We start from the raw sequence: 26,509 nt of genomic DNA, 5'->3' as shown, positions 1-26,509 counted from the left end.
TTAATGGAGATCATAAATTTAGAACTTGTTTTGTCTTTAGAGATAATCAATCTAAAATAGCTACCAATAATTCTCTGGCAAATTGGAGAAAATGTTTTCTTGTCTGGAGCACGAAACAATCTCTTAATTCTCTTTCCAGTTTATTGTCATCACTCCTTAGACATAATGTATTGGCTGTTACAGAATATTTTGGGGTACCTAAAGGAAAGTCAGCTCAGAAGATGGACTATAATAACATGATCTTACACTGTCTAGACCTTTTCATTCACTACTGTTAAATATTCTCTCAGTAATGGTTTTGGTGATAAGGAAATAATTGAACCTGATCAGTTATTCTCAACTGATTTATGAAGAGTTACAATTTTAGAGTTTTCAGGGAACATGGATATTCTAATCTGCTTTTATGATGTTATTTTTCCCTTAAAATTCCCTTAATGTTGGCAAAATCTAAAGATGGTCAGTTAAGGTTTTCAGTAGCTAAATCACCTTATGAATTCAAGTTGGATATATTGAATATGTCATGATCCACTTGACATTACCAATTACTAATTTGATACATTATGGATAATTCTATGGCTGTATTTGAATTTAGGTTTCTATTAGTTCATATATGATGCAAAGTGAATGATCCAGAAAAGAATGGACTGTTATCTTACTGGTAATAGAAAAGATGCCAAGGTCACGCATCCTGGGCTTTACTTTAAAAATATATACATTATTATTCTTTATTTCAATAGATTTTGAGGAACAGGTGGAGTTTTGTTACAAGGATAAGTTCTTTAGTGGTGACTTCTGAGATTTTGGTGCGCCCACCACTCAAGCAGTGTACACTGTACCCAATGTATAGTCCTTTATCCCTCAACCGCCTCCCACCCTTTCCCTTGAGTCCCTGAAGTCCATTGTATCATTTTTATGACTTTGTGTCCTCAAGCTTTGCTCCCACTTATGAGTGAGAATATATGATGTTTGGTTTTCCATTCCTGAGTTAGAATAATGGTATTCAAATAAGACCATTATTGGTCTCCAATTACATCCAGGTTGCTGTGAATGCCATATTTCATTTCTTTTTATGGCTGAGTAGTATTCCATGGTGTATATACACCTAATTTTATTTATCCACTTGTTGATTGATGGGCATTTGTGCTAGTTCCATAATTTTGCAGTTGCAAATTGTGCTGCTATAGACATGCATGTGCAGGTATCTTTTTTGTATGACTTCTTTCCTTCTGAGTAGATACCCACCAGTGAAATTGCTGAATCAAATGGTAGATCTACTTTCAGTTCTTTAAGGAATCTCCACATTGTTTTCCATAGTGGTTGTAATAGTTTATATTCCCACCAGCAGTGTAGAAGTGTTCCCTTTCACCACATCCCTGCCAACATTTATTATTTTTTTTTTATTTTCATTTAGGTCATTCTTGCAGGAGTAAGGTGATATCGATTGTTTTGATTTGTATTTTCCTGATAATTAGTGATGTTGAACATTTTTTCATGTTTGTTGGCCATTTGTATATTTTCTTTTGAGAATTATCTGTTCATGTCCTTAGCTCACCTTTTGATGGGATTGTTTGCTTTTTTCTGGCTGATTTGTTTGAGTTCCCCATAGATTCTGGATATTAGTCCTTTGTCAGATGCATATTTTGCAAAGATTTTCTCCCACTGTGTGAGTTGTCTGTTTATTCTGATGATTATTTCCTTGCTGTGCAGAAGCATTTTAGTTTAAGTCCCACCTTAAAAACAATTTATTCTTGTTTTTGTTGCATTTGCTTTTGGGTTCTTGGTCATGAATTCTTTGCCTAAGCCAATTTCCAGAAGGGTTTTCCCAATGTTATCCTCTAGAATTTTTATTGTTTCGGGTCTTAGATTTAAGTCTTTGATCCATCTTGAGTCGATTTTTGTATAAGGTGAGAGATGAGAATCCAGTTTCATTTTTCTACATGTGGCTTGTCAATTATCCCAGCACCATTTGCTGAATAAGGTGCCCTTTCCCCACTTTATGTTTTTGTTTGCTTTGTTGAAGATTAATTGGCTGTAAGTATTTGGATTTATTTCTGTGTTCTCTATTCTGTTCCATTGGTTTCTGTGCCTATTTTTATACTAGTGATGTGTTGTTTTGGTGACTATAGCCTTATACTAAGAAGTGGAGAAATGTGATGCCTCCAGATGCAGTTTTTGCTTGTGATTTTTTATTTGTTTTGCTTAGTCTTGCCTTGGCTATGTGGGCTCTTTTTTGGTTCCATATGCAATTTTGGATTTGTTGTTGTTGTTGTTGTTGTTGTTCTCTGAAGAATGATAGTGGTATTTTGATGAGAACTGCATTGAATTGGTAGATTGGTTTTGGCAGTATGGTCATTTTCACAATATTGATTCTACCCATCGATGACCATGGGATGTGTTTTCATTTGTTAGTGTTGTCTATTATTTCTTTCAGCAGCATTTTGTAGTTTTCCTTGTAGAGGTATTTCATCTCCGTGGTTTGGTATATTCCTAAGTATTTTATAATTTTTGTGGGTAAAAGAGTTTCAGTTCTTGATTTAAATCTCAGCTTGGTTTCTGATGATATATAGCAGTGCTACTGATTTGTGTACATTAATTTTATATCCTGAAACTTTGCAACAGTTTGACTTCCTCTTTATCAATCTGAATGCCCTTTATTTCTTTCTCTTGTCTGACTGCTCTGGCTAGGACTTCCAGTACTATGTTGAATAAAAGTGATGAAAGTGGGCATCCTTGTCTTGTTCCAGTTCTCAAAGGGAATGCTTTCAATTTTTCCCCATTCAGTATAATGTTGGCTTTGAGTTTGTCATAGATGACTTTCATTACTTGAAGGTAATAATTTATTAGTTGAAGGTAATAAAATTCTATGCTGAATTTGCTGAGTGTTTTAATCATAAAGAGATGCTGGATTTTGACAAATGCTTTTTCTGCATCTATTGAGATGATCACGTGACTTTTGTTTTTAATTCTATTTATGTGATGTGTCACATTTATTGACTGACATTACTAAACCATCCCTGCATCCCTGCATCCCTAGTATGAAACCACCTTGATCATTGTGGATTATCTTTTTAATATGCTGTTGGATTCTGTTAGCCAGTTTTTTGTTAAAGATTTCTACATCTATGTTCATCAAGGATATTGGTCTGTAGTTTTCTTTTTTTGTGATGTCCTTTCCTGGTTTTGATATTAGGGTGATATTGGCTTCATAGATTTATTTAGAGAAGATTTTCTTTCTCTATCTTGTGAAATAGTGTCAATAGGATTTGTACCAATTCTTCCTTGAATGTCTGATAGAATTCACGTGTGAATCCCTCTGGTCCTGGACATTGTTTTGTTGTAATTTTTTAAATTAACATTTCAATCTCACTGCTTGTTATTGGTCTGTTCAGGGTTTCTATTTTTTCCTGGTTTAATCTAGGAGGGTTGTATATTTCCAGGAATTTATCCATCTCCTTTAGATTTTCTAGTTGGTGTGCATAAAAGTGTTCATAGTAACCTTGAATAATCTTTTGTATTTCTGTGGTATTAGTTGTAATATCTCCCATTTCATTTCTAATTGAGCTTGTTTGCATCTTATCTCTTCTTTTCTTGGTTAATCTTGCTAAAGGTCTATCAATTTTGTTTATCTCTTCACAGGACCAGCTTTTTGTTTTATTTATCTTCTATTTTTTTTGGTTTTAGATTCCCTTAGTTTGCTCTGATCTTTGTTATTTCTTCTCTTTTGCTGGATTTGGGTTTGGTTTGTTCTTGTTTCTCTGGTTTCTTGAGGTGTGACCATAGATTGTCTATTTATGCTCTTTTAGACTTTTTGACGTAGGCATTTAATGCTATGAACTTTCCTCTTAGCACCACTTTTACTGTATCCCAGAGGTTTTGATAGGTCGTGTCACTATTATTGTTCAGTTCAAAGAATTTTTTCATTTCCATCTTGATTTTATTGTTGATCCCACAATCAGTCAGGAGCATGTTGTATAATTCCCATGTATTTGCTTGGTTTTGAGAGTTCCTTTTGGAGTTGATTTCCAATTTTATTCCACTGTTTCCAATTTTATTCCTTTATACCAAGTATTCTAAGAATACTTAGTATAATTTTGATTTTCTTAAATTTATTGAAGCTTGTTTTGTGGTTTTTCATATGGTCTATCTTAGAAAATATTCCACATGCTGGTGTGTAGAATGTATATTCTGCAGTTGTTGGATAGAACATTCTGAATATATCTGTTAAGTCCATTTGTTCTAGATATAGTTTTAAGTCCATTGTTATTTTGTTGATTTTCTGTCTTGATGACCTGTCTAGTGCTGTCAGTGGAGTATTAAAGTCCCCCACAGTTATTGTGTTGCCATCTACTTCATTTCTTAGGTCTAGTAGTAATTGCTTTATAAATTTGGGAGTTCTGTGTTAGGTGCGTATATATTTAGGATTCTGACATTTTCCTGTTTGGCTAGCCCTTTTATCATTGTAAAATCCCTCTTTGTCTTTTTTAACTGTTGTTGCTTTAAAATCTGTTTTGTTTGATATAAGAATAGCTACTCCTGCTCACTTTCGGTGTTCAATTGCATGAAATATCTTTTTCTACCCTTTACCTTAAGTTTATGTGAGTCCTTCTGTGTTAGGTGAGTCTCTTGAAAACAGCAAACACTTGGTTGGTGAATCCTTATCTCCTCTGCCATTCTGTGTCTTGTAAGTGGAGCATTTAAGCCATTTACATTCAATGTTAGTATTGAGATGTGAGGTACTACTCTATTTGTCATGCTAGTTGTTGCCTGAATATCTTTTTGTTTGTTTGTTTGTTTTGTTTTGTTTTTTAAATTATGTTATGGTTTTATAGATCCTGTGAGATTTATGCTTTAAGAAAGTTCTGTTCTGGTGTATTTCCAGGATTTTTTTTTCAAGATTTAGAGCTATTTTCAGCAGTTCTTCTAGTATTGGCTTGGCAGTGTTGAATTCTCTTAGCATTTGTTTATCTGAAAAACACTGTATCTTTTCTTCATTTGTGAAGCTTAGTTTTTGCTGGACACAAAATTCTTGTCTGCTAAATGTTTTATTTAAGGAGGCTAAAGGTGGGTCCCTGTCTAGATTGTAAGTGATCCCTTCTTGTAACTTGTAGGAAACCTTCTAGCTTGTAGGGTTTCTGCTGAGAAATCTGCTGTTAATCCAATAGGTTTTCCTTTATAAGTTAACTGATGCTTTTGCTACACAGCTCTTAAGATTGTTTCCTTTATCTTGACTGTAGATAACCTGATGACTATGTGCCTAGGCAATAATCTTTACACGATGAATTTCCTGGGTGTTTTATGAGCTTCTTGTGTTTGGATATCTAGATCTCTAGCAAGGCCAGGGAAATTTTCCTGGATTATTTTCTCAAATATGTTTTCCAAAGTTTTAGATTTCTCTTCTTCATTGGGCACACCCCTTATTCTTAGGTTTGGTCATTTAACATAATCCCAAACTTCTTGGAGGCTTTGTTCATTTTTAATCCTTTTTCTTCATCTTTGTCACATTGGGTTAATTAAAAAGCCTGGTCTTTGAACTCTGACGTTCTTTCTTCTACTTGTTTAATTCTATTGCTGAGGTTTTCCAGTGCATTTTACATTTCTCTAAGTGTGTTTTTCATTTCCAGAAGTTGTGATTGTTTTTTATTTATGCTATCTATTTCACTGGAGATTTTTCCAATCATATATTGGATTCTGTTAGCCAGTATTTTGTTAAAGATTTCTACATCTATGTTCATCAAGGATATTGTATCTTATTGATTGTATCAATAAGATACAATTATATCCTGTATCTTATTTTTTTTAATGTCTTTAAGTTGAACTTCAACTTATTAAGCTAATTAAGGTGCCTCCTTAATTAGCTTAATAAGAGACCTCTGAATTCTGTTTCTGGCAATTCAGAGATTTCTTCTTGGTTTGGATCCATTGCTGATGAGCTAGTGTGCTCTTTGGGGGGTGTTAAAGAACCTTGTTTTGTCATATTATCAGAATTGTTTTTCTGTTTCTTCTCATTTGAGATTATTTCAGGGGAAAGATCTGGGGCTCACGGGCTGCTGGTCTGATTCTTTTGTACTACAGGGTGCTCCCTTGATGGGTGCTCTCCCACTTTCCCTAGGGATGGGCTTACTGAGAGCCAAACTGCAGTGATTGTTATTTCTCTTCTGGGTCTAGCCACCTAGCAGAACTGCTGGGCTCTAGGCTGGTACTGGGAGGTGTCTACAAAGTCCTGTGATGTGATTCATCTTCAGGTTTCTCAGCCATGGATATCAGCAACTGCTCTAGTGGAGGCAGCAGGGGAGTGAAGTGGATTCTGTGAGGGTCCTTAGTTGTGGTTTTGTTTATCATGCTGATTTTGTGTTAGTTGGCCTCTGGCCAGGAGGTGGCATTTTCAAGAGAGCAACAGCTGTGGTAGTATAGGGAGAATACAAGTTTGCCCTAAGGTGGCCTGGATAAGTATTTGGGTTTCTCAGGCCATGGGTGGGACTGTAGAGTTCCCAATGGATGATATCCATTGTCTTTGGCTACCAGAGTGGGTAGAGAAAGACCCTCAGGTAGGGACAGGATTAGGTATGCCTGAGCCCAGACTCTCCTTGGGTGAGGCTTGCTGTGGCTGCTGTGGGGGATGGAGGTGTGGTTCCCAGGCCAATGAAGTTATGTTTTCAGGGAGATTATAGCTGCCTCTGCTGCATCATATGGGTCACCAGGGAAGTGGGGGAAGGACAGCAGTGACAGGTCTCACTCAGATCTCATGCAGTCTGAAAAGCCAATCTCTCTCCCACTGTGCCCCACCAACAGCACCGAGTTTATTTCCAGGTAGCTGGTGAGCAAGGCTGAGAACTTGCCCTAGGATACAAGCCTCCCTGGTGAGAAAGCAAGCAGAGCTTTCAGGTTTCACACCTCCCTACCTGCTGTAACTTTACTGGTACCCGCACTCCAGTTCGCCCCCTCCCTCAGATTATGTCTGAGGAACTTTGTATTCAGTCAAAATTGTTACAAAGTGCAGCTGGAAAGTTCCTTCTCCCTGTGGTCTTTCCTTAATTTTACTGGCAGTCCTCCCCAAGGGCCCCTGCAAGACAAAGTCAGAAATGGCTTCCCTTGGGACCAAGAGTGCCCACAGGGCTCTTTCCACTGCTTCCTCTATCCATTTATTTTGCTTGATTCTCTAAATTTATCTCATCTCCAAGTGAGGCTAATCCTTCTCCAGTGATCTGGACCTGAAGGTTCTCCAGTGAGTATGTGCGATTGGGAGCAGATATTACCCCTCATATTTTGCACACTCCATTTTTTGGCTGTCTCACAGAGCCTGCAGAGGCAAGTTGCTTCCTCTAAAGAGTCTGTGGATTCTCTTGGCTTTCCTGGTATGTTCCTGCAGTATTTATTTATTTCTTGGAGCAAAATTTCACAATGTGAATCTCCACATGCTGTTCTGTTTGTCTGAGTGAGACCTGCAAGTTATTCCTGCCATTTTCCCCTATTGCCCCCTGGGCTCTATTTTTGAACCATGATAGTAACCTGAGAAACATGACCTTATGAAAGTGACAATAAAAAATTCAAATCACAATAAAATATCAGGGACTCTCTCTATTTTCATTGAGTGAGTGAATAATTTTGGACCAGTTATTTTTAATAAAATCAAAACATAAATGTAACTGATACCAAAGTTTTCTAAATCAAACAGAAAAAAAGTTAATTTCACAGGTGGCACTTTGGGTTGGTTATCAGATGTAGATGAAACTTGATTTTACACAGCATGTGAGATTTGGCTTCCAAATAAATATTTTATTTATTGGTTTTAAATATTTTCCTTAAACTTAAAACTGCTTTAAAAGAAAAAGAGATAATTCCTATAGAGAGTTTATGTAACCACAAATAAAATAGTACAAAGAGAAAAATTTAGTGACTTCTAAGGTTCATTGCTATGAAATAGAAAACCTATTAAGTGGTAGTAAGTAATATAATTGATCCATATGTTGACCACAGCTGTGTTGAAATGTGTATATATTGATTTAAAAGGCTATATTGACAATGAATGTCTTGGCACAAAAATGTGTTCCAAAAGGAGTCAAATTTAAAGTTAATCTTTCTATTTTAATATAAAGTTAATCTTTGTAATTTAATCTTTAAATTATCTAAGTGTACAAAGTAGAATCGTTAAACAAATTATGCTATATTAATGTAGAGGAATATTTTATACCTAGTAAGATGTCCTAAAGTAATTTTTGTGACATAGGAAAATGTTTAATTAAAAAGTGGGATAAAACTAGATATATCTTATGATCCATACTTTTTTATTGAGTCTGTGCATATATAATTGTGAATCTGAAAAAAAAAACATTAACAGAAGTTATTTTGAGTGGTGGAATTGTGGGACTTCTACATTTTTATTTTATTAACATTTTCCAAACGTGCTGTCATTAATATATACCTTTTTATACATTTTTAAATACCCATAGGATTTGTATGGAAACTTCTTTGTGGTAAGAAAATGTGTGTAATACAACAACTACCTTGTCAGAAGAGGACAAGTATTTTATGTACACATTTTTTCATTATTTGTAACTGCTGAGTCATCAAAATCAGTCCTGGAAAAGGCAGCTGGACCATTGGAGGCCAAATAGCCAAAGTGATCTGTTACAAAAGAACTTCGAGAAAAAGATATCTCATGAAGGGGCTTGAGAACTCCTGATGTCATCATGTAATGGCATTTCCTTCTTATAGGAGTTATATGGGAATAAAGGCTAGGACTACAGTTTTACGCGTTTTTTTGTTTGTTTGTTTGTTTGTTTTAACATCAAGGTTAGGTCTCAAAGTCTCTTCCAAGAATGCACGGGCATATGTGCATTGAGAGCTCAGAACACATACCAATCTCATTCTTGAGTCTCTTGTTTTTGAAACCCTGCTTACTTATTCTTTTGGTTATATTTCTGGCTCTCATACTTGTAGAGATCCATCAAGATAGGCAAACACAGCTCAGGTCAAAGTTTTGTTGCTATAAATCCCTTGATAAAGCTTAAACTATGTGTTCCTCTGAGTTGCCTAAATAAATAATTCAAAGAATGTGTTGAAATGCAGTTTCTTAGTTTTTCAAGTGAACAGCAAAGTTCTTTAGATAAGCAAATCTAGTTTTTGCACATATTTCTCAGAGCTTTTTTATTTTTCTCAGAAAGAATAAAAGGTGAAGTTTAGATTTTTGTTTGCTTCTTTGCCTTCTAAATTTCTCCAATAGCTTTGATTATTAGATATGCAAATGAAGATACAAAAATAAATAATAGCTATCAGATCATCCTAGTGGAAGGCTGTTCTCTGAATAGCCATAAAACGGCTTTGGCTTTGGAAGTGGTCTTCACTGTTTCAGATTCTTGTCCATATAGTAATATGAAAATATTTTCAACAATTCTCTGGAGACTGAAAGGATTAAATTTTCTAAAGCTGCTTAACTAAATCAGATGAGTATTTAGGTGCTATAAAAATCCAATGTATTTTTTAATTTATGGAAATATTGAAACTCGGTATATCATGTCTGAATATCTATAACATGAACATTCGTTCTAAAAGTACATTGCCTTTAGGAGATGAATGTCTTTGGGGAACAGTTTGTCATCTGGCATCATCCCTATGATCCAGATCAAGAGAAGGAAGTGTAATCCACATTGTAAATGTGACAAAACAATAAATCAATTTGCTAATCTTACTATTACACAATGCAGAAATGATCCAAGTAGAGATAAACACTAGCTTTATTTACTCACCTGCGTTATAACCTAATTAAATAATAAACTCAGCCTATCAACAGATAATCCATTTCTTATATCATAGTAACATTTTTCATGCAGATAACAGAAGATTTTGTCTCATAACACAATTGCTGTAAGTTAAATTGATTCAATTTAATTAACAAGCATTTATTCAGTTCCTAATTGTGCACAGCACTATACTAGGCATACAAAAGAGTTAGAAGATATAACCCCTACTCACAGAGAATTTACAATCAGGACAAGAAAGATAATACATGCATTCAAAAAATAATAAAGAACCATTATAAATCACATGAAAATCAATATAAATAATAGACTCTGAATTAAAGGCATAAGAGCCCAAGGAATCCTAAAAAGGGAGTGATAAGATTGAGAATGGAAGTTAATCTGAAAAAGATAACCAGAGGAATAAAGTTCAGAATTGGCAGGGAAACAGTGCAATTATTCTATGGCAACCTTTTGATGATCGAAAAGAAGGAGAAACTCAGAGACAGGATAATAAAAATCAGCAAGTCAACTGCAGGGAATGGCAGGCAAATTGGCTTAGTTTTGGAAAGGCACACTGAGTTGGGACATGCAATTAAAGTCACACAACAAGGCTAGTGAGGGCATTGAGTGTTACCACTTAAAGTCAATTCAAACTGTAAATCCATAATAATGTTAAAACATATCTATAAATTAAGGCCTCCAATAGAAGTATGTTTTCCTAACCTTAACAAAAAAGCAAAGAAAAAATTATAGAATATTAGAATCTAAGCTTACAGGATATGATTGTTAGAGTAGGTAGTTAGGCAAACATAAAAACATAAGCAGGGCAAGAGCGGGTCCCCCTCCCCCCACCACCCGTCCCACAGGAATGTCAGGTGACCATGAGGTGATGGTCAGGTGGTTGTTAAACTCTCTCTCTCAAATAGTAATTGGTGGCAGCCAGTGCCAGTGAAAGACAGTGTCCCAATAGATAGGAAACACCTGAGCTGGAGATCTTAGAGGTTGGGCGAGTGGGCTCAAGCATGCCCACTAAGCAAAATGGCAGTTTAACTGGTATATGACCTTCCTCTAGGAACGCTGGAATGGTAAGGGAAAACGTCACAAGTGAGCATGCACACAACTTCAGTAACACATTGTACACATAGCTCATTCCAACTGCTGGCAGGCCACCGTTCACATAGACAGCCCATCCCCCTGAAAAATCAAGGGGGTAGAGATGCAAACCCCAGAATCATGCCAATGTGTAAAACCCCAGGTCAAAGGCTGAACAGGGCACTTGGAACTCTCAAGTTGCCCTCTTGGCCCTCTTCCAAGTATACTTTATTTCCTTTTGTTCCTGCTCTAAAACCTTTTAATAAACCTTCACTCCTGCTCTAAAACTTGCCTCAGTCTCTCCCTCTGCCTTAAACCTACTTCTGACCCTCAGCTGAATTCTTCCCTCCAAGGAGGCAAGAATCGTATGGAGTTTGATGCAGACCTGTATGGATTCACCTCTGATAACATGATCGTTGGAAGACAAATGAGCAGACTGTGAGAGAACAACAATCATTTATGATGTCTTTCCTTTTTTTTAATTTTAATTCATAAAAAGCTAGGTTGTATAAGACTCATGTACCTTCTCAAAGTAAGAGATCTTCAACTCAGTGCTATTCAGGTGCCAATTCACATAGGATTTTTTTTCTTCTAAAAAGCCGATTTCTTTTCATACTGAATCCAGCACCACATACGAAGGTTTTAGGTATATATTTGTGGGGGGCATGGTTGGGGAGACGGGTAGAAAAAAAGAGAAAATAAGGTATTGGTTTCAAAAAGTGAGTCAATGAATGATTACAATGAGTACTTTTTGCAGATACTTCTGAACTTACAGGAAAAAGGGTAAAATATTTCTGCTCTCAGTTTAAGGAAACTAAGGCAAAAGAAATATATAAAATGAAAGTTCATATGAGCAAATTTTTTAAATTAACCCACCAACTAAGCCAGTAAACTCTATTGCTGGATTACACCCACTTCTAAACACAATTTGTTTTTAAAAAAAAAAAAAAAAATGTCACGAAATGAAGCAGGTGAGAGAGTGGCTGCGCAGAAACAGTTCCTGACTTGGAATAAGGTGAAGATTCTTGTTGCTCAGGTAGGATTGATGATACCTTGATTGGCCAGCATGACCTTGAAAATCCATCAGGGGTAGAACAGGAAAATAGCAGCTCCACAGTGCTTGTTCTCTGGGCCTTCACATATTGCATTACTTTTAAACAGCAAGGCAAAGTGTACCTTTTCTGGACTCTCAGGATACTTATTACTGGCCACCAGCAGCTGCAGCTGTTCACAAAAAAGAAAAACAGGGAGAGAGAGAGAGAGAGATGAAGAGAAGACAATTTGTAAAAATGTAGCTTTCAGTGTGCTTAATGGTTCTGAACGAGGTGGCCAGAAATCTGTATTGTCCAAATGTGCTCATTTTCCCATAATATTTAGCATTTTAATGTTCAAAATTTTTCCATGTTTCTTAGTTTGCAAAGGTTTCACAAATTCTAAACCAGGGAGAATGAATGTACTACTTTTTTTTATAACATTTATACATTATTGCTTATGTGATGAATAGATACATGCATTCCTTTTATATTTTTCCAATAAAAGAGTTCCTCATTTTTCAGTAGATATTCAGTTGGTGTTTACTGGGTGGCCATACACATTATGGAAAAATATCAGATCAATAGTATGCTATAGCATTATATTATCATTTAAAATAATAAAGATAAAAATAAGCTGTAATTAGAATTTAGATCTTACAAGTCAGAATTTTCCATTCTTAAGCACTAATTTGATAATATTAAATTATACAAAAGCACTGCTGGTATATGTGATGTATGTGCTTCAACCACCTCATCTTCTGCAAAGACTAGACAATTCTAATCAATTCTCACTAAGGTAGACTCCATCCCAGACTCTATTTCAAAACAATACCCCAGGTAAGCACTGTGGGATGAACAGAATGAAGATGGAGATAAAACCATTGCTCTCCCAGTAGGAAATACAAAGGTTTGCCTAAACTGCGGAGGTAAATACATTGAATTGAACTTTCACTCTTTCACAAACAAGACAGTCAAGAAATTTCTGGGGGGTTGGGGAGGAGGATGGAGATGGTTGCGTAAACCTACAAGGAGGGGGAGAATAGGGGAAGAGACAACAATGATGAAATTTTAAAAGCTGGAAAGCAGACACATTAATGATAATGACTTATCAATTCTAACAAACTGAAAAGCTAAGCCAGGGGAGGAAAAATATAGTAAGCAACATAATTTACACATAAAATCTCGAAAATGTTCAGTAACTTGCAGCAACAGGTACCTCTGGAAGTAAGGAACCAACACAAAGAGGACGTTTTAGCTGTCTATTTAAGAAGCAGTCAAGCTTGGTGGGGTGAAGGGGTGGGGGTTATTAAAAAATGAAGCAGCAGCAGTTAGAGTCTGAGATGGGCTTCACTTGGTACAAATGAATAATTGCTCCCCACTCCCCACCGCCTTTCATCTGGCAGAAGACAGGAACAAGTTTTTCTAAAAAGAGTAAAACAGAGATGCTTCTGGGCTAGAAGACCAGAAGGAATGCCACAATAAAAATAGAGGGCAAAGCGAGCATTTGTAGGCTGAAAGCTGAGCCCCACTGGTGTCGTCTTTCCCACTCAGGCGCTACAGGCTTGCCAAGCAAATCTTTACTCTCCGGGCAGGAGTTCGGAAGTAATTTTTCTGAGGAATCTAATCAGCCTAAGAGAAAAAGCCTAAAAATACTGACATTGGGGTTCAGCAGCAGCCCAGGCAGAGTCCTCCAGTGAGGATCTGCCCACAAGCTCCATCCATGTGCTTAGAGCTTCAAAATCCACCTTTGAATCCTACCCTGAAATATAAGCTGAGGGTCACAAAGCAGGGGATCACCAAGCAGGGAAAAAAGAAAGGACAAAACAGCTTAGAGAAAACAGACTATCAAAGGCAAAGAAACATCAAAAAGAGTTATTAATATTCTCATAAAGACAAAACAAGCCATTACAGTCATTAAATAAGAACAGCATGCTGTTTAAAAAAGAAGAATTAAAGAACAAAATAGCTTGTGGAAACTAAAATTATGATAGCAAAAGTGAAAAGGCCGAGAGAAATGTTAAAATTTAAAGATAAGGAAATGTTCATGGGTAAAACAAAGAGACAAAGGGAATTTAAGGATGAAAAATAAACTAGAAATTCCACACATAAAAAAAAAAAAAAAAAAAAAAACCAGAAAATGGATGGAAAGAATTGGTAAACAATTCAAGAAAATTCCCTTCAACCAAAGAGCAAAAGAATCCATTGATGAGTACACAAGGAATAAAAATAGATCCGTGCAAGACACACCATCATGAAATTCTGAACATGCAGATAAGGAGACCCTAGAACTTTTCAGATTGGAAAACCAAACAGATAATCAAAAATATAAGTTGTTCAAGAAAGACTAAGAATCACAATGACTTTAAACTTCTCAAGAGCAAGTGTGGAATCTAAAAGGCAATGGGAAACCTCTGAAAAAATATTATTTTGAAGGGATATTATTTCTAATATAATTAGATGAGTATTTTTGACACCAACACTATCAATCAAAAGGGAGAGCAAGAGAAGAGCAATTTCAGATATGCATGGTCTCAGAAAACTTGCCTCTCACATACCCTTTCTTACCTGCAAAATGTGAGCAAACCAAAAGAGAGGAAGTTGGAGAAAATGGAAAACACGATATCCAAAACAGGATAAAGTGACATTCATCCTGCTGAATGACAGTGAAGAAAAAATGAAAGGATAATAGCTATATCCCAGACACTCACCAGTTGAAATTGGAGAAGTTCAGAAGATTCTGGGAAAGATTTCTCTAAGGAAATGAAATGGATAGATAACCCAATATGTCTGAATATGTTGAGAGTATAATTCAATAAATAGCAGAGATTTGGAAATTAAATGAATCACTGACAAATATATAAAAAATAAGAAAATGTTTAAAAAGGGAAATGATGACTTATGAATCCTGAGAAAATTTTAAAGTATGCACAAGTACCATAGTTTACTACTTGGCTCAGCTGTGAAGACTGTGTGACCATAATCATGTATACTGGCCTAACGAAAATAATAATATAACTACATAGGTAGAATACATAGAGAGAATACATAGAGCAAGAGTATAAAAAAATGTTTAAGTATTATCTATTAAAATTATTATATCTATTGTAGTTAATAATTTTAATAGATAATACTTAAAACTAAAAAGTCAAGAAATTACAACAAAATCAGGTAATTTGGAGATAAATATGTAAAAATCAACTAAAAAAATAGTATTTGGATGCCTGGTTTTGTAGATGATCATTGTCCTGCCCAACCTTCAGAAGAAGGAACCCCTTTCAATATCACTTTAGGTTTTAGGTATCCACCTTTGTACCTGGGACCCACTAATGGATGTCTCTCATTAGATATTCAAACTTGGGTAGTCACACTACCCTCTGGTCACTCTGTCCCTCCTTTAGGACACTTGGAATCAGGGCTCTCGTTAAAACCTCTAAGGCAGATCAAAACAGGAATCACTGATTATATTCACACATCCCAATATAAGCCTTTAGGACCTACATGTCCTCTCAACTTGTCTTCAAATGCTGACAAATTAATATGGAAGGATTGCGTTAGTTCAGAAGGAACTGTGTTATCTAATTCTCTCTACACCATTGTTGACTGGGCTCCTAAAGGTCATATTACTAATGATTGCTCTCAGGGTCACAGAGATTGGCAACATTTTCTCTATGATATTACTTACCAAAAAAGTAGTGACAACCCTCCCCTATTATATGGGAGATTTAACTCCTTTTTTCTTTTTAAGTGGAAAGGGGCAGGGGTTGCCCCTCCAAATCCAAGCCTCATTGTTCCCCACTTAGGACCTGAACATTCAGAATTATGGAGGTTAACCATAGCTATGACTGGTATGAGAGTTTGGGCTGGAGAAAGTGTTATAAGTAAATCCACCTCGTCACCTCAAAACCTAAGACAACAGATTGATTTACACTACTATTTCCACACAGCCAAAAATATCACTATGGCAATCATCAAAAGGTCAATTCAAAGATGGGATAGTAAAGATTATGAGGACTTATACCCCCCTGTTGTTAATGTCCCACCACCACCTCTCATACAACCTATTCCCCCCACCCCATATTCACAAAAAAGAATATCATCCCAAAATATATATACTATCTATATGGAATCCAACAAAACTATACCACTTAAAAGTTGTGTTAAACCACCATATATGTTATTAGTAGGAAAGATGCATATTAGTTCAAAAACCAACATAATTACCTGTGTTAATTGTTACTTGTATACTTGTATTGACTCATCCTTTAATCAATATCATAGTAGATATTACTATGTCAGAGCCAGAGAGGGTATTTGGCTCCCCATAGCCTTACATAGGCCTTGGGAATCTTCCCCTTCTATCCAAGTTATTAGTAACATTCTACAGAAAATTATTAAAAGGAGTAAATGATTTATTTTTACATTAATTGCAGTAATAATGGGCTTGATTGCTGTTACTGTGACTGCTGCTACTGCTGGAGTTACATTGATGTAACTACATTGTAGTTAATATATAGTTAATTATCTATTAAAATTATTAACTATAATGTAGTTACATCAATCTATTCAAACTGCTCATTTTGTAGATAAATGGCAAAAAACAATTCTACTCGGATGTGGAATTCTCAGTCAAGTATTGATCAAAAATTGGCCAATCAAATTAATGATCTAAGACAAACTGCTACATGGATGGGAGACAGAATTATGAGTTTAGAACATAGATTACAAATGCAATGTGATTGGAATACTTCTGATTTTTGTATAATTCTGTTCCAATATAATGAGTCTGTTCACAATTGGGAATCAATAAAACACCATTTACGAGGAAGTGAAGATAATCTAAGTGTAGACATAAGCAAGCTAAAAGAACAGATTTTTGAGGCCTCTCAAGCACACTTAACTGCTTTACCCGGTGCTGAAGTTTTAGACGGTATCTCTAAGGGGTTATCGAATCTCAACCCCATTCAATGGGTAAAATCTTTGGGAGGATCCACTATCATTAATTTTGTTCTGTGTATAATTTGTGCCATTGGTTTATTGTTCATGTGTACAATTGGAAAATATTCTTCAATCCAATCATAATCAGTGCCAAGCTATGATTGCTATGGTTCATTTAAATCAGAGAAAAGGGGGAGATGTAGGGAGACCCCTTGAAACTATTGCTACGGAATAAAAGATGAAACACTCCTGATTATTGTAAATACAAAATTGCATGCAGGATTGTGTGAAGACAATGCCAGGTTGGACTGCCAGTATGAGCCAACAGCACATGGTGTCTTTCCCGTTGCAGAGAACCTATGAATGGATGTGCAGTCAGGGAGGTTTCACATCACCAAGATTCCTATCCCAGAAAAGCAGATGTTCATAGCTCTGGGAATGGAATGCGACCCTTGTGGAGAGCCTATAAACGGACACATGCAGGGGGGCGCTTGTCGATATGGATAAGATAGGGCTATGAACGCCCTCATCTTGCCACAGCTCTTCTAGGCCTCTTTAGGGTTAAGGTATACTCCCTTCTGAGAATTTCTGGTCTAACCAGTTGTCTAGCTTCACATCCTGTTTCTATGGATTGTTTGTAACCAGCTCTTGCTGCAACTGTTACTGCTGATTAATATCTTGCTAATCATAGGTTATGGAAAGACTGTGTTTCCGTTTTAAGGCTCTGTTAGAAATTACTGATGCACACACTATATTGTAAATTCTTACCTCTGTATACTGTACTTCTGCATACAGATGTTATGTTAAACAATTACTTCATCCACATGTGACCATCTCACCTCATAATCAAATGACCCTAAATCCCTCACTAACCTTCCCCCGCCCTCACTAAACTTAATAAATGTTGGTATATCCAGTGCATTGTTGGCACTGTGGGACCAGAAGGTGGTGACCCCCTTGGACCCAGCTTTCACTATCTCATGTGTGTCTATTATTTCTTGACCTGCCGATCTGTCTGGGAACAAAGAGAGAGCCCTGCTGCATTGCAGGCTGCTGGCCAGATCCCGCAATACTGAAGGCTGGCCACAGTGGCTCATGCCTGTAATCCTAATACTTTGGGAGGCCAAAAAGAGATCACTTGAGCCCAAGAGTTTGAGAGCAGCCTGGGTAACTTAGCAAGACCTCACTTCTACACAAAAATGAAACATTAGCCAGCCATGGTGGTGTGCACCTGTAGTCCCTACTACTCAGGAGACTGAGGAGGAAGGACCACTTCAGCCTGGGAAGTTGGAGCTGTAGTGAGCCAAGAACATACCACTGCCCTCAAGCCTGGGCCACAGAGCCAGACCAGGTCTCAAAAAAAATAAAATAAAATAAAAAATAAAAATAAAAAAATACCATTTCCCTATATTTCTATGGTCAAATAAATTGCTATTTCTTAATTAAACCAATTTGAGTGTTTTATTACTTACAGTGGGGACACAGTCCTACTAATATAAAGAGTTTTAAAGTTAGGACTGAGGAAAAAGTTGGAAAAAGTTTTCACTCAAGTTCTTAGGTATCACCTTTCCATGGGGAACTCAAAGCATATTATTAATTTTGGCAACTAGAAGTTGGCTTTACTCTAGTATTTTAAAAATTAAAGAGGTTTTTCAAAAAAGAAAGTTTAATGGATTAGAAAGAGCTTCTGGCAATCAGTGGTGGAAAGCCCAGAGGACTCTCTTGGGATCTTCTCACCATATCCTTCCACGTATGAAAATAGTCAACATGGGCAGGAGAGCATCTGCATTTGTGTGTGCTGTTTGTATATGACTATACGGGGGATTTCTTCATTTTCTGTGCATTTTCAAGGTCACTTTTAAAAATCACTACTGCCAAGTTTACACACCCACATTTTCATTTCTCTTTTTTCCCTCCCAACAGAAAGCAACCAAATCCCCTGAATGTGATGCCTGAGAAGGGCTAAAAAGGTGGAAGGTAAGGATTGTGGAATGACTTGCTCGTGGCAATAATGCCACTCACCATCCAATGGAGAAAAAGCCAAAAAAAAAGAAAAAGAAAAAGAAAAATTACAAATGTAAACATATCTCCAACCTGCTCGTGCAGCTGCCATTTTCTTGTTTCGCATTTTGTTCTCCAAAGCTTGCTACACAATAAAATATAAGGGAAAAAAATTAGATTTCTCAGTGTTTTCCACTACTTGACATTAATAAAGGTAATATTTCTATGAAATAAATTGTATCTTACCATTTTCATCTTCTTTTTTAGATCCAGATTTGCTGCCTTCTGGCCCTTGGCAGTAGCATTGAGATAATAGATGGTCAAACTAAATTAAAAAGAAAAAAAATACAATTTAGGGTATATTTCAGTTCCCCAAGACACTTCTTAAATTTACATTAAGTAAATTATGAAATATCAGCATGGGAATGAACATTAAGCTGTTTTCTACTCTAAATCTCTTGTCTTACAGATAAAAGCTGAGGTTCAGAGAGGTAAAGAGACACTCTCAGGATGACACAGGGATGAAGCTGGGGTGAAGTTGGCAAGTTGGGGCCCACGGCTCCTGATCCACAGCCTGCTCTGTCTGCTATTTCACACTGCCTAATATTAGCTTTTTCCTGGAAATGTATTAACACCAGTTTAAATCGTAATTGAAAGTAGCATTTTAAATGGATGGCAATGACATTCCAGAGAATGGAAAACCTACTGCAGCTTAGGGAATATGTCGAACAAAAAGGAAAACGACTTTCTGCCTTAAATTTCGTCCTTTGGCCTTTGCAGCTAAGAATATAATCCTCATAGGCATAGATAATGAACATGGAATTTTTTTCGGTAGAATGTATTGTTTGCATTTCTTTCTCCCTCAAAAAGAAAATGTTGTATAAAGGAATATTCTTGGATTTTAAATGACATTTACATTCTAGAAAGGGCAAATTCTAGCCAGACAATTCTGTTAAAAATAAATATGCTTATCTTCACTTAAGGCAAAACGAACAAACAAACAAAGAAAAAATGCAGTAAAAAAGGTAACTTATATCACTCTTTGCTGCAAATAACTGGATACTGAACACATTTCCTTTACTCCCAAAAATGAAAGACAATATCCTTTATGAGCCATCTGGTGCTAGCAACACAATTATTGATATGGTTTGGCAGAGTTTGTTTGTCTCTTACATGAGGGATGGGAGTTTAACTAAAATTACGTACATAAATGCATGCAGGGCAATATCTGGCATGAAATAGGTACTCAATAAGTGTGTGTGTGTGTGTGTGTGTGTGTGTGTGTGTGTGTGGTGTATTATAAGGATTTTCTCAGAAAAGTTCCTGGATTCAGAGGATGAACTCAAAGATTTCACAAGTTCTTTCAAGTTCTGGAATTCTCTATTTATCCACCATGATTTTCTGCCTTGTAATGCCCATTAAATAAGTATTCCTCGCAAATCTTTTTCTAGTCTCCAAAGGAATGAAACTGCCTGCAGAGAACTAACCTGAATTCTGCTTAGATACCCAAAAGCCATCCAGGTTGATATAATAAAATCCATTGGGGGAAATTCAAAATACTAGTACAGTTCTCTAATTAAAGGTAATAAAAAGCTAAGCCAATTGTATGGGCCTCATAAAGTAGAAGAGGAGATCTCAGAATTTGAAAAAAATCTAATCGGTAATAAGCTAAAATCTGGGTTTTAAATCAGAACCTCAGAGCCACAATCAACCTTTCAGTATACCTATTTGACACGTGCATAGGGCCAGCTTTCCTCCAGGCTGTCCAGATCAAAGCAAACTAGGTCCTGCAGGCTGAAGATGACTGCCAGACTGCTTTGTAGGGCCCATGAATTAAGAATGGTTTTTTTGGTTTTTTTAATGGTTATATGAGTAATTACTTAATTAATATCCTCAATTTTGCCTCTTGGCCTAATTTGCCTCTGGCCCTCTAATTAGGAAAAGTGTGATGACCCTGGGTCTATACCATCTCAGACAAGTGGCTTTCAGCCCATCTGAAATTCCCACTGATTCTGATCCCTGTTTGGTGCTGCAAGTGAGTGTAGGAAATTAGCGTGAAGGAGAAGACACGAGTTTAAATTCCCCTTATTAGTCACTTGACTTGGGGCAGAACTTCAATGTGTTATTGACAGTATGATTAATGAAGCCAACTTCTCAAGGCTGTTATGGGAATTAAACGAGTCAGTGTGTAAATAGTACCTGAAACAAAGGCAGTGTTAATTCCTTTTAAACACTCTTAGGACCGATTGCTAGATCTTTGGATTAAGGCATTTGAACAATGTCACTCCTTCACTTAAAAATAAACATGTCTCTTAATAAATTAAGAATATGGTAACAAAATCTGATGTTTACATTGTGTGTGTGTGTGTCTGTGTGTGTGTGTTTTAAACAACACCTCACTCATACCACTAAAAGGCCTTGACTCTCAAAGGCCACAGGATACTGATTAACATGCTCTCAGAAGCCACTGTATCATGGACATGTAGAGAAAGAAAATCGTTTCAAAGGCCATCTGGTGAAACATGCTGCATTCAGTAGGTCATTTTCTAATGCATCTGTGCCAGAGATTTACTATCAGATTCTTAATAGCACTCCATTATCAAGGTTATGTAATATATAATGGTAATCTGATTTACTGTTTAATTATCCCCGCAGGTTATTAGCTCTCCCTCACAGAAAGCCTCTTAGTATAAAGAAGTGAGCACTGGATTTACTGTCAAAGGATCTGCTTTAGGTCCTTCTGTGACCATTTTACTCTCTCTCTCTCTTGCCTAGAGAAAATCGCTTTCGTTCTTTAAATCAAGTTCTTAGGTTATAAAATTGAAGAAGATAAACCTGCCCTCACTACTTTATGTGGCTTGTGATCATGACAATAACTGGGTCAGAATCCCTGTTCATTTACTGCAAACCACTGGGAGTTTTCTCCCTGAGATTTCCTCGTTTTACCTTTATTTAAATGAACCAAATCCTTTGCATCAACTTTGTTCTTAACGTGTTCCTGGGGTTGTTTAATATTTACCCCCTGACTGAGTGGTGGCAGCTCCAGGCATTCTATGTAGGAGGCACTCAGGGACTGAAAGGAAGAGATGGACGCTGCTTTTGGCTCTTCCACAGCAAGTCTATACTTTTACTTAGAATGTAAATTTATCTGTGGTGGCCAAGAGTCAGAAGCCAATGAAAGTTATATGAAAACAAAAGTCATCTGACAAGTTCCCCTTTGGAAATCACTTCTGACTTTGAAGGCATAGACTACAGAAACTTCCCAAGATGCTCTGGTCCTCTGATTCTATTATCGTGAACATACTGTTATTGATGGCCCTCTAACAACAAGGACAGGGAAATTTTTAAGACCCTTTAAGCCCTTGACCCTAAAATATAGTTTATAGGGCCCCCAAGGGGAATATTAACTTAGAGGCTCATTATTTCTGTATATTCACAGCCATCTGCTTTATGGAACAAGAGGTGGAGGTCGGGCTGTTGGGGGAAGCTCAACGTACCGATTAGATTTAGCATTTAGCATTTATGTTTTCCTTGCTTTAGCTGTTTACGGATAATTATTGTGGTTACTTGGGAACAAATCTTATAATCCTGGGGAAGCAAAGACAGATGCAGATGGCTGTGAATTACATCCAATAGGATCAGAATATGGCTCATGAATTTTAGCCTCTCACCACCATGTAATCAGTGTTGCATTTGGATAGGTTACAGCACAACCCTTAGGGAGAGTGAAAGAGCTGAAAAAGCTGAAATGTAAAAGCAGCCAGGAAGAACATCACAAAGGCTCTTTCTATGAGGAGGGAAAGCACATACACCATCACCAAAATGACAGCAATGACCAGCCCAGGGTTCGAAAGCTGTCTCAAGATCTTCGCCATCCAGCTTGGGAAATCATGCTCCAGCGTCTCTCCAATGACTTCAAACATTCTATTTTTGCCACTGGGGGAATTAAAAAGGGGGTGAGAAGTTTATCAAGAAGGTATGGAAAAACCATGGTTAAAGCAAGAAAACTGGAAATCTTTCTCAATTACTGCTTAGGTCCTCTTTCAGGTTAGGAATCTGATGTTTAGCTACAACTGCTGACACTTTGACCTCATGTAGTCAATATATGGGTAAGATACGATAAATATGATCCCAATATAAACATATAGTCAAAGTAGTTAGGGAAAAAAAAAAGATAAGACCATCTATCCTCCCTTCTCCAGCATCTCAGGTCATAGCTGATGAATGTGGTTAGAGTGGGGGATTCAAATTTTATGAAATTATCCCTACCCACATTTCATCTTTTTGGGAGAAGATTTTTTTAAAACTGTATTTCTAAGATTTTGATTGAAATACATTTTGTAAATAGCTTATAAGTCTGCCTCTCAGTCAGCTGCTCTTGTAGGAGAACACTCTCTTTGAGCTAAGTAAACAGTGTACTCAATTTTTAATTAGCCTTGAAAATGAGAACAAGGAATAGCCCAGTGGAATAAAATCCACATATAATCCAATATCTCTTTCCATGCAATAGCTTCCATCTTATTTTCCACCAGACTTCCTTCATCAGATATGTTAATAGGTAAGGTAACCACACCGAATCGTGGGTTCTTTCCCTCTCAGTTTCTTCTCCTGGACAGGCCCTAATGAATACCAGCTTAGCTCCACTGCGCAGATCCATGAAGGCAAGTATCAGCTCCTATAAACTAGAAAAACGAGAACAGGATGTCTTGACTTACTAAGGAAGAGCTAGAATTGTACCATAATATTCATGATATTCTTTACACCATTGTTTTCTCTGTATATGCATACTGATTTTACTATGAAAAGATGTAATTTTCAAAAGAGATTTGGGTTGGGTTTCACCAAATTGTACGCATCATCAGAATAAATGTTGGTGCAACATTTAATACAATGTTTAGTTTTGCTTTTGTATTTTAATCTTTAAGCACTTTCAACTACTAAATAACAACGACACACAAGTCCCAGATTATGGTTTTTTTCTCCTGGTCTAACCAATACTATCTTCCAGCAGACAGAGTGACTCCAAGTACTTTGTCAGTAGTCATTGCACTACAGAGGTACAAGGTTTGCTTCACAAATTAAAGATCTACACACTAATTTTCAACACTTATGATACATAAGAGGGAATGAAGCTTACAAGCAATATAAGATTATAACTCCCTATTCCAAAAAGTTTTATTTTTCACCATTCCATTCTAATTGTTCATACCCCTCAACAGCCCCAGCCAGATGGAATACAGGATAAGCAGATAAATTAAAAGTACCAAAAAAGATAAGACCATCTATCCTCCCTTCTCCAGCATCTCAGGTCATAGCTGATGAATGAGGTTAGAGTGGGGGATTCAAATTTTATGAAATTATCCCTACCCACAAAGGCCTTCTCAGCATTCAGTGTGACCCAAAGCAAAGTTACTAGGTCCCTGGGGATTCTTGTGTACCTTTTTCAGGTCAGGCTTTTTACCAAAGAAAGGAGTCCAGATATCTTAATTACATACAAATTATGGAAGCATCTACAAATCCCTGGCAATGTCTTCTCCTGCCAGGTTAGCCAAAGTGTGCTATTACACAATATTCTCAGAATTATTTTTCCAGTTGTCTTTGTCTATCCATAGTCCTGCTGTAGGCATAGCACCACTCTAGATTAGAACAGCTTATGAAGAGGTCTTTTTTCCCAGCTGGGTGGTAAGTGCCACAGGACCAGAATCAATGCTTAGTGCATGGACTTACCCCTGCATCTCCTCTAGTGCTTAGTGCACAATAAGCAGTCATTATTCATTCATTCATTCAAATTATTGACCAGCACTTTACTGTGTCTAGACCCACAGAGATGGAAATGCTCTATCCCCAATCTCTAGAAGTCAGCTAAACTACTAAGAAAAATAGATGCATAAAGTATGATTGCAAATGAGCAATATAATAGCAGCGTCACAATATAATTTTAACTTTTAATACTAAAAACCTGCACCTAGTATACTGATAGCAACACAAGGCAGCCAAATGCCTAGACAGATAGGGGCAGGTACCTGGTGAAATGCCACCTCCAAGCCAAAGACAGTTTAAAGCCTGAAAGCCAAACTCCAAGTTAAATCCTCAGACCGGGTTGAGAACTTGTCTTCCTGTTTGGTGCACTTTCCTCTGATTCATCCCCACCCTTCACCTATTTTACATATACCTACCCTTTCCTAATTGGTTTTCTACACTGTCATGTCTACCTTTGAGTGATGTCTTCACTTTAACCTTTTTTGCACACTCACAAACCAATCAGCACACACTGTCCATCTTGTGCCTATAAAGACCACAGACTCAGTTGGTTGGTAGAGGGTAGAGACAGCCTGACTTTAGGGAAGAGACAACCTGATTTTGGGGAAGAGGACCTGCCCTTCCTGGCCCCTCTCCAGCTCCCCTCTCTGCTGAAAGCCAGTTTCATTACTCAATAAAATTATCCGTCTTCACCATCGTTCAATAATCCATGTGACCTCATTCTTCTTGGACGCTGGACAAGAGCTCGGGGCCCACTGAATGTGGGTACCCAGGAAAGGTTGTCACACTGGCCCTTTGCCTTCTATGGTGGAGGGCAGCTGCCCCACGTGATGAGGCAAGGAGCCAACTGAGCTGCTAACACACTGCCATCCATCAGGCTGAGGATGGTGGGACTCAGGAAGCATTGTAACACTGCCTCTGGGACTTCGGGGTCATAGGCACCCTCACTTGGGCACCGTTGCATTCTCCTCAAGGTGACACACCTGGTCTGGCCACAGGCCCCACATGGAGCTTGCTCCTGTGTCAGTGCCCGGTGTGTCTGGCCAGATCCCGCACTCGCTTGCCCACATGCTTCCTCCCACAAGGGGTTTAGCACAGCAGGGCGAGTAGACAGGGTGCCCTCTGTGAGTCCAGCGAAGGGGCTGAGAAACATCCTGTGTCAGTACAAGCTCAGTTATGAAAAATTATGTGTAAAAGGCAAACCAGAATATAAAATGCTAAAACATTGTTATTTCAGGTTTTCGAGATTACGGACCACGCTTCTTTTCATGTAAAAATATTTCTACAATGTTTAGGTTTTCTAGCATAAACACATATTATCTTTGCAGTAAGATGAAAATACATGAAAAAATAAAATTGTCATAATGTAAGCAGGGATGTGTATAAAAACCTAGAGAACTATAAATTGTTCAGAATTATTGACATAGATGGGAGAAAACATCAAATGTCAGGAAATGCTATAGAACAATTAGAATTGCCTTCATCTGGACATCAAATAAATAGTTTTTAAATTGTCAACTATTTAAGACAAATCCACTTACTAGCCTATTGGAATAGTTTCTTGGAAAATTTACCCTCTCTAGCCAGGTCTTACAAAACCAGACAAACTAGAATATCTCATCACATTGCTTTACTGAATGGATAAATGCACTATAGCCATCTTACCTGAAAACTTCCCTACACTGGAAAGCAACTAGCCATCACTGTGTTACCTCCAGTAACTTGGTTCAAATTTATATTTCCTAAATTGCTGTTTGCCCAAGATCCAGATAGAGTCAGACAACCTTCGCTAGGAAGGTTAAGCAAATCACCTAAAACTCAGGTTTCATAAAGATGACATGCTATGAGGTACCCACTAATACAAGCATTCTCACCTCATTTCTACAGCAGGACAATCCTTTCAAACTTTTAAGTCCAGACAAATAAACAATGTAAACATCCTTTGGCTCC

At 37.1% G+C, this 26,509-nt stretch overlaps 2 protein-coding genes across 2 annotated transcripts in view; both read right to left on the bottom strand.

Annotated features, from left to right (window-relative positions):
• Positions 1-26,509, bottom strand: part of ANXA1 (annexin A1) — an 897,109-nt gene that overhangs the window by 329,279 nt on the left and 541,321 nt on the right. The gene's annotated exons all lie outside the window — the stretch shown is intronic.
• The window catches only part of TMC1 (transmembrane channel like 1), a 178,196-nt gene continuing 163,362 nt past the window's right edge, over positions 11,676-26,509 (bottom strand). Inside the window, exons 18-21 of the mRNA XM_050760710.1 lie at positions 22,610-22,735; positions 19,046-19,124; positions 18,893-18,944; positions 11,676-12,053 (exon numbers count right to left, since the gene is read on the bottom strand). Coding sequence (XP_050616667.1) covers positions 12,031-12,053; positions 18,893-18,944; positions 19,046-19,124; positions 22,610-22,735 — 280 coding nt within the window. The 3' untranslated portion in view covers positions 11,676-12,030. The remainder of the gene's footprint in view (positions 12,054-18,892; positions 18,945-19,045; positions 19,125-22,609; positions 22,736-26,509) is intronic.

Source organism: Macaca thibetana, chromosome 15 (genome assembly GCF_024542745.1).
Source record: "Macaca thibetana thibetana isolate TM-01 chromosome 15, ASM2454274v1, whole genome shotgun sequence".
NCBI lineage: Eukaryota > Metazoa > Chordata > Mammalia > Primates > Cercopithecidae > Macaca > Macaca thibetana.
Note: the sequence above shows the minus strand (reverse complement) of the source record. Positions and strands in the feature narration are given on the sequence as shown.